Genomic DNA, 14,152 nt, shown 5'->3' on the forward strand with positions numbered 1-14,152 from the left:
CTTGAGAAGAGCCTGATTTCTGGAAGTAACGGTAAGCTAATACCGTGAGTTTTCAAGTATTTGCGATTTACCTGAAAAAAAAGAATCGGTCATGAGCTACAATCCGAACGAAAGGCCAAGAATTTGAATAATACACGGTAAATATCGCGGTCTATCTTCCAATTCTGACTAAAATTCCATTATTTTTTTAATACCACTTATTTTGAAAATGCCAAAAGCTGTCGCTTTCAACCCAGTATTCTTGCTTGCCGTGTGTCAATAAAAAAATGAACCTGCAGGATCTAAAAGATCGCGCCAAGAAAAAACTAAATGATAGAAAATGTAAAAAGGGAAGAATGAATTATACAAAGACATCTAGAAGCGTAGCCACGATTACAGTTTCACACTTGTAAAGGTCTTCGGAGCCCCCTGGTGGGACATAAGTATACATTTATTTCAAAATGTAGACATTCACAGATTATCAATCATCAGGGATTTCGCACGGATCCTTTATCACTGGACCGGAACCTTACCTTAATTTAGGAGAGCAGATGCAAGACTAATGCTTGGCGAGATTACAACACGTTGAAGTGAAACACACAAAAAGAGGCACAATTATCATGACCTACCTTAGCGTACTTATGCTGCTCCAGGTTATAAAAAAAAATGTAGCGAAGTTGTAGCCTTTTCTGTCTTAAACCTCAACAGAGCAAAGGCTGAAATCGTATACCCTGTTTGGCCGCAGAATGTCGACACTTAGTACCAGCCTCCAAATGGACCGATACCCTGCTTTAAAGAGCCAGCCGGGGTACCAGGAGGAGAAAGTAGAGGCCTGTCTAACCGCACTTCGTCAGACTGAGCCGCGAAGTGTTCGGCAGGGAGAGGACAGTGGGTGGGATGGACCGTGCTCATTTACATATTTCTTTCCTTCAAGATGTTTCCCATCAATACAAAGTAAATATAGCATCATGCATGGGGAGGAAGAGGAGGCCCGCATTCGCCTATAAAAAGGGACGCATCAATTTTGCACAACACTTCTTACAGCTGAGACAACTGAACCACTCGCCATTCCTGCCTCTCCAAGATTTAGCATCATTCAAAAAGTCGCGTGAGTATTTTATTTTTGCCTTTATCCTTTATAGATTAAAAAATAAACAGTTTTTTGTTTCTTTTTTTTTACCACTTGAGCTTTTAATGAGCGATTCGGTGAGGTGCCACACTGTGTACAGTATCAAGTAACGTTTTTTTTCCTTAAATCTTTCTAGCAAGACTTCACAAGACTTCACCAGTCTGTTCTATTTACTGTTCTATTAAGTGCGTAGATAGTAGAGATCGCATCTTTTTTTTTCTGTTAACCAACGTGTCCTTATTTCACTGCCCTGAACGTCTTACAGTATTACGTGGAGTAAAACTCTGCAGGGATCGTGTTTTGTATAAACAATTAAACTCCCAATATTGAAGTAAGTTAAGACGACTGTGTGCATTTCGTTACATCCCACACTGGCCTGGTGCTGTTGAAAAGGATCAGCCGCAGTATTGTAGAGTAATGGAGAAAAGCGCGACAGACTCTCATCGCCTTGATGTGAAACCGCGATTAACAGTCTCGTCCTGGCCGTTAATGGATCCGCAGGATAATTCAATTGTCCTACACCGGGCCCCTTGTGGGTCCTCGCGGGTCTGGTTTCTCTTCACTTGCGCGGTCTTTACTTGGATGAGCCCGGCAGCCTAAAACCCCCGAAGGTCTTTAAATGACATTTCATTCATCCGCCAGCATATGGGTACATCTTAGCAAGCTGCGCCCAATTTGAAACGTTTAGAGATAAGAAACAATAAAACGCACTGCATTTATTTGACCTTTGCTGCCTCCAAATCTTTTTTTTTAATCCCACGTGTAGTTTAACACACGACGAGAGCAGATGCAAGTGAAGGAGATTATGAAGTGCAAACTTTGTTTTGCCTTTACAATTTAGGAGATTCTTGGCGGCTTTTGCTATTCTGAAAAGCCTCCCTTTAGTGGGGACTCCATAAAATTGTGCAGGAGAAGCCTATCTCCAGATCTGGTAACTGAGATGTCTCCACTAACACTATTCTAACTGTTCTGCGTTTATTTTCAGGGAGCCCGAAGATCCGAAGCAAGATGACATTCTACAATGACATTTACCCGTTTTACCCTCTAAATAGAACGCCCTTTATCTTCAACATCAACGAGCTCATAGTCATTTTGGTGTTTTTAGTGTTTGCCTGCAGTTTCCTTATTATTCTTCCCGGCATCCGCGGCAGACCGGTAAGTCATGCAGTCACACCGTCATAAAAAGCTCTCCGGTTCCTTCATCCGTTCATTATCAAGTATTTATTACATTTTGAATGTATACAAGATATTGAATCAAGAGGGGTGTACTAACGATGTACTCGATAAAAAGGACCTTTTCAGATCTTACAATGATGATTTTTAGTTACTTTTACGTTTTGTTGCATCGATAAATCCTGTCAGAATCTTTACAATAACTTGCAAGATGATGAGCGAATGCGACTTTTATAGGTTTTATAAACCTTCCTTCTCATCTTAAAATTCATCCTGTTTACTGTTGGAAATATATTTTATATTTTATCTTTTGTCCTTATTTGTAGAGACTGTTCTGGATGTTCCGAGTTACTTTCAGCCTGTTCATAGGCGTAGTGATAGTAGGTAAGTGTTCTCAGAAATCATCTCTGTCTAAACGGAATATCGTATACCGGTACGATCCATGGCATTAAGAGAAATCAACTTTTCTAGAATGTCAGATCTTTTGATGGTATAACTTGATTGTCTGAAGCTGTTTTGATTGTAATTAGATTCCTTCTGTATTACTGTACATTCTCCACACCCGGTTAACACCTGGAGAACAACGAAACACGCTTTTCCTCGTTTAAACTGCATTTAGCGCCCCTTCGTCCCAGTGAGAGAGCGGAACACTTTGTCTATACTGGCCCCTTGTGGACGAATTATGAAACACGTTCCGGTCACATACTCGTCGAAGGCTTCTTTTCGGTGAAGAAAAGTGTGACTCATTCCAAACTGTGTTCCTAAGTAAAGAACTCTGTTGCTCTTGGATCAGTTATAACCAATTCCAGGATGAGTCCGTTGAGCTCGGTTGTCCACTCTTTCCTGCGTTCAAACTGCTGATGGAGAATTGATCTGAGCGTGTCCTGCTGTCTCATAGCTGTGAACTTCACCAGCGACTGGGCGGCGGCTAGCATTCAGACCAACACAACTTACAAATCCTTCAGCAATGCCACCGTTGATGCGGAGGTTGGACTGCACGTCGGACTCGCCGGAATCAACGTCACCCTTAAAGGTAGATATGATCCCTGAAATCGACAACTCATCATTTCTTGCGTTTATATAACTCTCTTCAGTCCAGAGTGTTTTAGATTCCAGCCGTACCCTACAGTATATCCACCACTGAAGTGCTGTACCCACCTGGCTGACACAAGGCAACTACTGTATTACAGTGACCCCTTAAGTTCCAATTGGCCCTTACCAATCATGGTCTCCTAACAATCCCCCTCTATGAATTGGCTTCATTACTCTGCTCTCCTCCCCACTGATAGCTGATGTGTGGTGAGCGTTCTGGCGCACTATGGCTGCCGTCGCATCATCCAGGTGGATGCTGCACATTGGTGGTGGTGGAGGGGAGTCCCCATTACCTGTAAAGCGCTTTGAGTGGAGTGTCCAGAAAAGCGCTATATAAGTGTAAGCTATTATTATTATTACATCCCAAGGAGAAGAATATTGCCCTGCAGCTCACAACTGCCAACCCCCTGAAGCTCAGCAGTGTGAGCCTGGTCTGTACCTGGATGGGAGACCTCCTGGGAAAAACTAAGGTTGCTGCTGGAAGAGGTGTTAGAGGGGCCAGCAGGGGGTGCTCACCCTGTGGTCTGTGTGGGTCCTAATGCCCCAGTATAGTGACAGGGACACTATACTGTCAAAAAGAGTCTGTCCTTTGGATGAGATTCAAAACCAAGGTCCTGATCTCCAGCGTCATTAAAAATCCCAGGACATTTGTCTTAAAGAGTAGGGGTATTAACTCCTGGCCTAATTTCCCCCTGGCTTTTACCAATCATGGCCTCCTAACAATCCCCCTCTATGAATTGGCTTCATCCCTCTGCTCTCCTCCCCACTGATAGCTGGTGTGTGGTGAGAGTACTGGTGCACTTTGGCTGCTGTTGCATCATTCAGGTGGGGCTGCACATTGATGGTGGTGGAGGAGAGTCCCCATTACCTGTGGAGTGTCCAGAAAAGCAATAAATAAGTGTACGGAATTATTATTATTATTATTATATTATAAAATGGGAAACTACCCATGAAATTAACAGGTTTCTAGGTTTGTGTAAACCCAGCTTGGGATTTAATCAGAACTAAAACTGAATACTCCATGTGTTGGTACTTTTAACAACCTATAAAACCTTAATCTCCCAGCAGTGCAGCACATCAAGAAACAGTCTTTGTTTTTCCTTCCTAACTACTCACTGGAAAACCTTATGTGTGCCCGTATTTCCCCAAGGCAACCCTGTGAAACAGCTAAATGAGACGATCAACTACAACGAAATGTTCAGCTGGACAGACGACTATGACCGCGTCTATCTCGCGGCTCTGGAGAGAGGCCTTCCCAACCCCATTCTCTACATCGCGGAGAAGTTTACCCAGGACAGCCCCTGCGGCTTCTTCTTCCAGTACAAGTACTCCGGACGCTACGCCTCAGCGACCATGTGGTGAGACTTGAACGAGTCAGATGTGATTTCTAAGAATACAGTACTCACAGTCCCGTCCCCGCAGAGCAGAGCTCTGGCCAGGCTTTTAAGCTTGAGACCTGCGTCATGTAACGTCTCCAGTTACATACTGTGCTGTGAAATAAAGAGGAAGATGTGTATTTTTAAAACACACTGGAACCTTCCCCAGTCTCCCTCTATGCAGGTGGACAAAAAATGGAAATTAAAAAAAAGAAAAGAGTTTAGCTATTTTCATTTGGCCAGATTAACGGCTGGGTAAGGAAATCTCTTCATTCAGAATTCCAGCTGTAACTCAGCTGTGAGTTTGCTTGCATGCTCATGCAAATTGTGTTTTGTTACAGCAGGCAAAAGGCATGTCTCTTTTTAATTGTATCAGACTATACGGTATTATCTAAGCATAATATTATGTGGTCTTGGTAATTGCAGCACAAGGTGACTCATTGTCAATAACAATTGCAAAACATCTTTGTGTTTTTCTTCCAACAGGACGGCATTCTGTTGCTGGTTGATCTCCAACATCCTGTTTTCCATCCCTGTCATAAAGTACGCAGGCTATATGATGATCACGACAGGAGTTTTCATCTTTTTTGCCTTGGCATCGTTCTCCACCATACACAAAGTTCCTTTTTGCACTATCACCATAGGAACAGCATCCTTGGAGACTGTCTACAGTGGTTCATTCTGGTTGTCATTAGCAACAGGTAAGCCTGAGGCCACCGTTCAATGTTATCTTAGAAGCCCGACAATTTATTTCACCGTCTGCATCAATACATCAGTTTTACATACACTACTGTAATGTACAAACATCCACGGTTCTAGCAGAAAATAGCACTTGAAAACATTAAATACGTAAACATGTAAACAGAAATCGGTCCAATGCATAGAGTCTGAGACAAACATATATTTTAGGAATCTAAAGTATTTTATTATTACACACATAAAGAATATGTCTTACAGAATATAAAGGAGCATTTGTAAAAATATGTTGTTTGTCTGGAACAATAGTTGATGATCTCTAGATCTCCTGTTAATGTGGGAAACCTAGAAAGAACATAGGTGTTAGGTTTTCAGTCTCTCTCAGCGAAATGTTTTTTTGCTCTAGGTAAACTTGTAGAGGAGTTAATTGGCTTCTCCTTGTGTCATGTTGGGACTGTTAATATTTTGTGACAATACTGCCACACTAACACAATTTGTGCTCCCTTTGCAGGTTTGTTGTGCTGTCTCATTGGCTTCACCGTGATACTCCTGGATTACTTGGTTCCAGAGAAGATAAAGATCTTCTTCACTTCCAGTGAAGGGGATGAGGAGGAAGATGCGTGTCCTGTTGAAGGCTACTTTAACACCAGCTTTCTCGAACAAGAAATAGGTTTCCCATTAGGAGACGTACAGTTCAGTGTGAGTACCAGTCTTTTCAATTTGTGTTCATTCTGCATTTGTTTAATTTCACCTAAACCCTCATCTCGTGAAAATGGATGGACTAGGTTATTCAGCTTTAAATTGATTGGTTTTTGTTATCTTCACTAATGTTATTATAAATGTTTGTGTGCACATTTAAGAATTTTAGTACCATGCTATCTGTATGTACCAGCATCTGTATCTATGCTATGGCTGGTGTCAGAGGCAGGCCAGGGACTAAATTATATTGACCACAGACACATAAACCAGTCCAATCAAAGTTACAATACATTTTCTTTTGAAACTCCTTAATACCAAGGAAATACATCTTGGCCTGATTTGTGATATTTTTTTCTAGTATGTCGGAACTACTGTATAGAGCATGAAGTTCTAACGTCTCCTCTTGCTTTCCAGCAAAATCAGGAGAAAAGTGACGGGATAATCAAGAAATACTGGACTTAAAAATTGCTGCTTGAAAAGTAAGTAGATGCATGGAAATAGAAAACCAATGCATTAAAATACTACAGAAAGTACTGTACGCTTCAAACTGCTCATGAAATATGATGCAATGTTGTCTTATTTGTTTGCATTACAGCTTGACTCAAAGAAGGTGTTCACCCCTTGGGCTTGCCTGTTTGTACTTGAAAGAGAAGACATGTTCCATTGCTCCTGTAACACATGTGCTGCCAAGAGAGGACTGCAGGTGACTCCTCTCTACTTGAGAGGGGTCAGACTCTTCATAGTCGGCAACCATGAAGTTCTGGATGTGGGCACCCAGGTGTGCACAGCCTGGGCAATACCGAGCAACACCAGCAGTGCTGGGGAAAAAAAGTGACAGAATTTTACCGTGTAATATTCTGATTAGGACACTGCCTGTGTCCAAGAAAAGAATTATGAAGTATGTTTGTGTGTATATGTATTAGTTTGTCTAGGCAATGTTAAATATAAAAGTATACATCTTAAATGTTTTTATAACAATAGAGTGCAAAGGATATAATAAAGAAACTGTTCCTGTTATCTGGTACACTTTCCTGTGTTGAGCAATGTTCTGTACTGACAACAAGATTTTTCATCCACACACTCCTTCGGATAAAATGGGACATTGAGAAGCGAATGCCTTTCATTTTAAATCACTAGAACTGGCTCTCAAACGTGTTTTTTTTCTATGAAAATAAACTTTACTTCCAAAACAACATCTCACAATAGAAAACAGCCTCACAATCAGTAAACATTCTAGCAATAACAACCTTCCAAATGGGGTGATTGTCCATTATCAATCCGTGCACATGGATGATGGGGCCACGTTTGTGCAATGAAAGAGTCCCTCCAAGCCCCGCCACTTGCTTTTGTCCATCAGTCCCTGTACAGGGCCCACGGTCCCTTCCAGCGCTCGTTTGTCATGGAGAAACCCCACTTGGTGACGTCGCGCTTCATCCTCCCTCTGAGGTCCACAAGGTTCCTCTCCTCCGTGACCCTCACTCCCTACTCTGCGTTGTGCTGGATGAGAGTGTTCCTCGCCCTCCACAGTCCTTGTTTTATCAGGGACACCAGCAGCCACAGCCAGTACTGTGTCCCTTTGTCCATCCAGCAGGATGCACTGGTAACTGAGCACTGCTCCCGCTCCCAGGAGTTGAGTAGTGTTGTCCATTCTGCCCCACACTGCTCTGGTGCAGGAACAGCTCCAGAACACTTGCTCCTGTTCCAACGTGTGGGTTCCTGGTGAGCGAGTCTCAGATGTGTAGGATGTTTCTAGGCTTTTTGGACAAAGTGAGACTGGCAGCAATACACCCAGTCACAGTCCAGGCAACACAATGTCAACTGTAACGCCGGGGACATGCCAGCCAGCCGGCGCAGGGCTGCACTGCTCTGTTAGTTAGCAACTGAGCTGAGAAAGATCAAGAATCGTCTATTTCTTCCCCACGTTTTATTGAACTTCGAATAATACAAAGGAGAAAAGATATCCAAAAAGGTAACGGAAAAAAAAAACTTGGCATAGGTAGTTAGAAACATGAACACGGTAAAGGTTAAACTTTTATGAACAGTTGTGTTCTTTGTAATTTTACAATTTGTTAATGTAAAGAGTTCAACGGACTTCACAATTTGACGTTATGGGCATTATAGAAGAGCAATTATAAAACGGATATTTCCGGTCCTGAAATCTGATTGGCTGACGCTTTCGAAGCCGTGCTATATTCTCTGATATACGCACGCCCCGGAAGGAATTGTGACTTTTTTACTGTGTGATAAAGAAATTTCAATCCGCTGACTAATAAATACCGTTAAATAAACAACAGTCAATCAAATCAATCGCATAGACTTTTAAAGACTACTTCTTAGCGTATATAAAAAGCTTGGATTCTCAGGTATTTGATACATGTATCGTCTTCTGCTGTCTTTGTTGCACTGTTGAGGATCCTTGTGATTTTTTGTGCTCTCGTTGAATGATAGTGTCGCATAGTTTAAATAATTTTCATTCTTAGAAATGATCAAACGCTCGGTTAAAAGCAAGGGAGGTTGTGTCCGTTATAGTGGACATAAAAATGAGAGTTTGCTACGGCGTGTTTGGAAACTCAATTTTGATGACAAAGCGCTGGAGTGATATCCTGGCAGACACTGAGACCAGCACCAGTGGGAGCACTCCCGCAGCGAAACGGAAAATGCCTGACAAACTAGGGATCGGAAAGTTTTTCAATGCTTGTACGATCAATGGAACTGTTCAAATGTGCTAAAGAAATAAACAAAAAACAAGCCATTTATTCCTTTATCATATTGGCTAGCTAATGTCCAATGTTTGCTAGTCAATGCTTCTTATGGCTGTGTTTCTGTGTTGCGTAGCAATATTCACAGGCTGAGGAACGTAAACAGCTTAATTTCCGTGTTATTTTTTTTTTTCATTTAACTTCATTCTCTAAAGCAATCGCATAGTTGGGAACCGTTTTATAAAAGTAATAAAGCACTCGAGGCTTGTTCTATATCGTGGATATAATCACAGTTAAATGGGTTGCTGACGCCTTTTAACTGTGACTATATCCACGACATTAGACAGCCTTTCACGCCTTGTTGCTTAAAGATCATTTACACTTTCTATCTCGGGCCGGGTATTAAGTACTAATAAACTCTCACATATTTGACACATTTACTCAACACTGATTTACTTTTTTTTGTTTTTTAACCAGTAAAAAGAAGCCACCCACTCAGAAAGCGTCTCCTTCCTCCTCAGCCCGTGAGAGAGAGGAACGGTCATCAATGGTCGGGAACAGCTGCCCTGAAGCAACACTCCCGACCCGCTTCGCGCTCAGAAGGAGACACTATACATCCTCCTCGTGGTTGGCGAGACCAAACACTTTAGAAACGCATTTCTCAAGTCACAAACTATAGAAATGATCCCTGAAAGTATAGTCTTAACGCTCTACTCCTCGAGCAGCGCACCCCACTAAACCTGAAAGCAATTTCAGTCACGGTGTGCAGTTTTAACGGGTTCATTTCCCAAGAACATGTTTTTTGATCTGATACGAGACGTGGTAAAGAAATACAATATCTGCACGATATTAGTTAGAAATACTTCAAAGAAACAAATTAAAAGAAAACCCCAACCTGGTTAAACAAATACCCACAATGCCTTGAGGTGCATAATTAAAGCGTCAGTCCTGTCGGCTTTCAGCGAGCTCGTCTTCCAGCCTCACTGCTCGATGAACTACTTCAAACTCACACCGGCCGAATCCAGGAATTACTCAGAAACAATGTTCTCGATGACTGAAAATATACATCGTATACACATAGCTCTTAGAGAAAAGAGCTTTTCGCAGAAATATCCTTAACTCAAACATTGCTGAAATGATGCAATACGTGGACATTATTTTTTAAATTTAAAAAATCAAATTAATTACAATCTATTTTTAGCGTAATGCATGTAAGATGTATGTCGCTGTTGGACATAAAGATCAGAGCTAAGTTCTTAGTTCTGAATGACTTTCAATAATTCCGCTTTGAATCCTAGACAGCCTTCTACACGAGGGCGATAATGATTTAAAAAATCCTTCGCGTCCCCAAGAGTAAAGCGATTGGAGAAAATACACTGTAATGTGTTGGAAGACCGGACCTACGAGAACTCGGCAAAGGAAGAACATTTCTGTCGCATAGAAACCCTCCGTTACACCGTGTAGGAGCCATGTTGTGTTTTAATTTGGTTATATATGCCTTTAAAAACAATCCTGTAAATATGTTGCAAAGGAACAGGTAACGGATTTGTTCCATGCTGAAAAGAAAAGAAAGGAAACAACGTTTCGGCTGTGGAGCCTTCTTCAGGTGTGAATATGCTGTAAATATGTTGATGTTCTACTATTTGAAAACCACGTTGTTTTGTTTACGTAAATTGTGCGAATGCCTTTAAAACGGCCAATTGCCGATGTTCGTTTAATGTAAATTTAGAAGTTTTAGTTTTCAAAAAACAGGAAATTAGAGCGCAACGGTTCTGGCGTGCTCGTGTAGGTGGGTGTTTAGTTCACTTGAGCTTTGAGGAACAGTTTGGGTATTATGGAAAACGTCTCCTATTATTTGTTAGTTTGACGCAAACAAAGCGAATGAGAATAAAACCCGTTCAACGTTTAAACCTGGCGAAGTTGATTGTGGAGTTTACATGGGCACAGTCAGCCATAAGCTCGCCCTTCTTACGGCGGTATTCGGGTACTACAGACCCCATTACAACGCGCTGCTGCAGCCGCCCCTCGTCAAAAAACACCTTGCTGAAGTAGGTTAGCTCCTTAAAGCTATATACTATTATAACTATAAAGCATGGAACTTCTTTTAATTCCCTAATTCAATAAAAGAATAGAGTAATAAACTCATCAACCCATCATAAAACATCCAGCTTTAGTTAAAATAGCATTGTTACAAATACCTATGTTCACTACTAAAACTTCTTTCTATTTATACAGAGAAATCAGAGCATATTTACTGTATCTAATTTTTAACCAGTAAAAAGAAGCCACCCACTCAGAAAGCGTCTCCTTCCTCCTCAGCCCGTGAGAGAGAGGAACGGTCATCAATGGTCGGGAACAGCTGCCCTGAAGCAACACTCCCGACCCGCTTCGCGCTCAGAAGGAGACACTATAGATCCTCCTCGTGGTTGGCGAGACCAAACACTTTAGAAACGCATTTCTCAAGTCACAAACTATAGAAATGATCCCTGAAAGTATAGTCTTAACTATCTGCTTCTCGAGCAGCGCACCCCAGTAAACCTGAAAGCAATTTCAGTCACGGTGTGCAGTTTTAACGGGTTCATTTCCCAAGAACATGTTTTTTGATCTGATACGAGACGTGGTAAAGAAATACAATATCTGCACGATATTAGTTAGAAATACTTCAAAGAAACAAATTAAAAGAAAACCCCAACCTGGTTAAACAAATACCCACAATGCCTTGAGGTGCATAATTAAAGCGTCAGTCCTGTCGGCTTTCAGCGAGCTCGTCTTCCAGCCTCACTGCTCGATAAGCCACTTCAAACTCACACCGGCCGAATCCAGGAATTACTCAGAAACAATGTTCTCGATGACTGAAAATATACATCGTATACACATAGCTCTTAGAGAAAAGAGCTTTTCGCAGAAATATCCTTAACTCAAACATTGCTGAAATGATGCAATACGTGGACATTATTTTTTTACATTTAAAAAATCAAATTAATTACAATCTATTTTTAGCGTAATGCATGTAAGATGTATGTCGCTGTTGGACATCGAGATCAGAGCTAAGTTCTTAGTTCTGAATGACTTTCAATAATTCCGCTTTGAACTCAAGACAGCCTTTCTACACGAGGGCGACAATGATAAAACAAATCCTTCGCGTCCCCAAGAGTAAAGCGATTGGAGAAAATACACTGTAATGTGTTGGAAGACGGGACCTACGAGAACTCGGCAAAAGAAGAACATTTCTGTCGCACAGAAACTCCCCGTTACACCCCATTACAACACGCGCTATTAATTCAGTGCTTCTTCACCTCCGTTGCAGCCCTTCGGGTTTCAAAGCTAAAACATTGTAAAACGTAACCGTACAAAGTATTGAACATCTACACAGGAAATACTAGGATATATTTTCATAAGTTTACTATTTAACAACCCGCTATAGAATTACATAACAAGTCTCTCTAGCTCTCTCTAGAATTGCGTTTTTAGCTTGAAATAATACGGGTTATTAACTGTATCTGTTTGTTAACCAGTAGAATAGATCCGCCCACTCAGAAAGTGTCTCCTTCCTCCTCAGCCCGTGAGAGAGAGGAACGGTCATCAATGGTCGGGAACAGCTGCCCTGAAGCAACACTCCCGACCCGCTTCGCGCTCAGAAGGAGACACTATACATCCTCCTCGTGGTTGGCAAGACCAAACACTTTAGAAACGCATTTCTCAAGTCACAAACTATAGAAATGATCCCTGAAAGTATAGTCTTAACGCACTACTCCTCGAGCAGCGCAGCCCAGTAAACCCGCAATCAAGGCATCTCAGGGTGTCACTTGTTCTACCAAAGAAATACTAACTTTTGAGCACTATTTTTTTTTATAATAAGCAGAGTTAAAATATATTTGATTTGTTTTTTAGATATAAATGAATCTGACTTTTATTAACCGTAGGACATCAGTTTTAGAAAACATACCCATATACCCATAATGCAATGTAGCTGGTCGTTGCACATCTGTTTTACGTAATCATCTCGCACAGCCAACGTCACACACTGGAGGAGCTGCGCGGCTCACTTCAGCAAACTTCATTCTGACTCCGTTATCGTTAGGGCAGCGTGGTTTGTAACAGACAAGGAATACAAATTGGTGCTGGTATTGAAAGCGCACACTGGCCCCAATTCGGGTGATGTACGTGTCCCAGCTACAATACGTTTATGTTTTTAGTAGTGCTGGTGTGCAATACCGAAGTATAAATGTTTGAATTATTTTATCAGGATGTAAACTTGACTGCTTGATCATTATCAGGGATGTGTCCCTTTTTGTCTCGAACAAATCTGACCCTCTTTTCACTTGTCAGGTGTGTTGCTTTTTTTCGTGTGTTCTAAGATGACCTACAATTAATTGGAACAAGTAACAGGTTTATTCCATGCTGAAAGGAGAAGAAAGAAAACACAACGTTTCGGCTGTGGAGCCTTAACTGTGCGACTAACCAGCGCTGTACACTTGTGGGGTCATCGGACCTTTCGGTCGGTCCAAATCCATGCGGGCCGGGGAGGAGGACATTGGAAATCCGGACATGGGGTGCTCACTGACAGCATACACAGAGATGACGTTTATACCTTCTAGGTAATTTGAGCATTTTAATGCACGTTTTGCAGTCTGTGCACACTTCTGCAATAGGCGACACATACTGTACACCGGCCCACCAACCCCCTGAGCGGGCTGGCCCATCTAGCGTTTGCCCGAACTGCGCGATGGCGGGTCTGGCCCCTCAAAAGATCATGCCAACACCCGCTACCGATAGGAGTTTAGTAACCTCTCAATGAGCTGCTACTAACCGTACAAACTTAAATGTCAAAGCGCTTTACAACAGTAGTCCACGCATGAAGATAACTATGCAGAAGGTGCCAGGTTACGATAAGCTACTCAAAAAAAGCAGGAATAAATTACCTTGGAAGAGCATTGCAATATCCTGCCAAATGAATGGCTCGGATTGGTAACTAGCAACTCTCCCGAAAAATAAAACGAAGAACAAGCGTGCCGGACAGTAACAATCTACTCAGAAGCAGAGATTTCTGTGTCCGTTTCTGGAATGGCGCCGAGCGGGAATGTGCGGTCTGCGAGTGGAGGTGTCTTACGAGTCACGCTGAACGAGTCTCGCGTGGATAGCAGTGCGGGTACACAGATCGCAGGCCGCAAGCTGTTCGAGCCATGAACCCCGATGCACAGTGACTTTGAAGAGGGCAATGTCTCTCACTCCTCATCCAACTCCAACACGCAGCGCCCGAACAAGCGGACAGCGCAGCTGAAAGGAACAGAACATCGACGATTATACTC

At 42.1% G+C, this 14,152-nt stretch overlaps 1 protein-coding gene and 3 non-coding genes across 4 annotated transcripts; 1 reads left to right on the forward strand and 3 right to left on the reverse strand.

Annotated features, from left to right (window-relative positions):
- The first annotated feature begins 932 nt into the window (after positions 1-932).
- On the forward strand, positions 933-7,161 carry duoxa (dual oxidase maturation factor). The gene is made up of 9 exons (XM_088641027.1): positions 933-1,087; positions 2,094-2,263; positions 2,608-2,665; positions 3,180-3,314; positions 4,524-4,731; positions 5,236-5,450; positions 5,957-6,144; positions 6,559-6,623; positions 6,740-7,161. The coding sequence occupies exons 1-8, from the start codon at positions 952-954 to the stop codon at positions 6,604-6,606; spliced, it is 1,158 nt and encodes a 385-aa protein (XP_088497153.1). The 5' UTR covers positions 933-951; the 3' UTR covers positions 6,607-6,623; positions 6,740-7,161.
- Positions 7,162-9,333: 2,172 nt separating this feature from the next.
- Positions 9,334-9,547, reverse strand: LOC148659103 (small nucleolar RNA U3). Its single transcript, XR_015940606.1, has one exon. It is a non-coding gene; the product is annotated as a small nucleolar RNA U3 (small nucleolar RNA).
- Positions 9,548-11,131: 1,584 nt separating this feature from the next.
- LOC148659104 (small nucleolar RNA U3) lies at positions 11,132-11,345 on the reverse strand. Its single transcript, XR_015940608.1, has one exon. It is a non-coding gene; the product is annotated as a small nucleolar RNA U3 (small nucleolar RNA).
- Positions 11,346-12,371: 1,026 nt separating this feature from the next.
- On the reverse strand, positions 12,372-12,585 carry LOC148659105 (small nucleolar RNA U3). Its single transcript, XR_015940605.1, has one exon. It is a non-coding gene; the product is annotated as a small nucleolar RNA U3 (small nucleolar RNA).
- Between the last annotated feature and the right edge of the window lie 1,567 nt (positions 12,586-14,152).

Source organism: Lepisosteus platostomus, chromosome 7 (assembly GCF_059453375.1).
Source record: "Lepisosteus platostomus isolate fLepPlt1 chromosome 7, fLepPlt1.hap1, whole genome shotgun sequence".
In the NCBI taxonomy this organism is placed as follows: domain Eukaryota; kingdom Metazoa; phylum Chordata; class Actinopteri; order Semionotiformes; family Lepisosteidae; genus Lepisosteus; species Lepisosteus platostomus.

Coding starts and splice junctions, on each gene's coding strand:
- duoxa (XM_088641027.1), top strand. CDS start 952: ATGGGGAGGAAGAGGAGGCCCGCATTCGCCTATAAAAAGGGACGCATC. Junction 1,088..2,093: donor AGCATCATTCAAAAAGTCGC/GTGAGTATTTTA, acceptor GTTTATTTTCAG/GGAGCCCGAAGATCCGAAGC. Junction 6,145..6,558: donor TAGGAGACGTACAGTTCAGT/GTGAGTACCAGT, acceptor CTTGCTTTCCAG/CAAAATCAGGAGAAAAGTGA.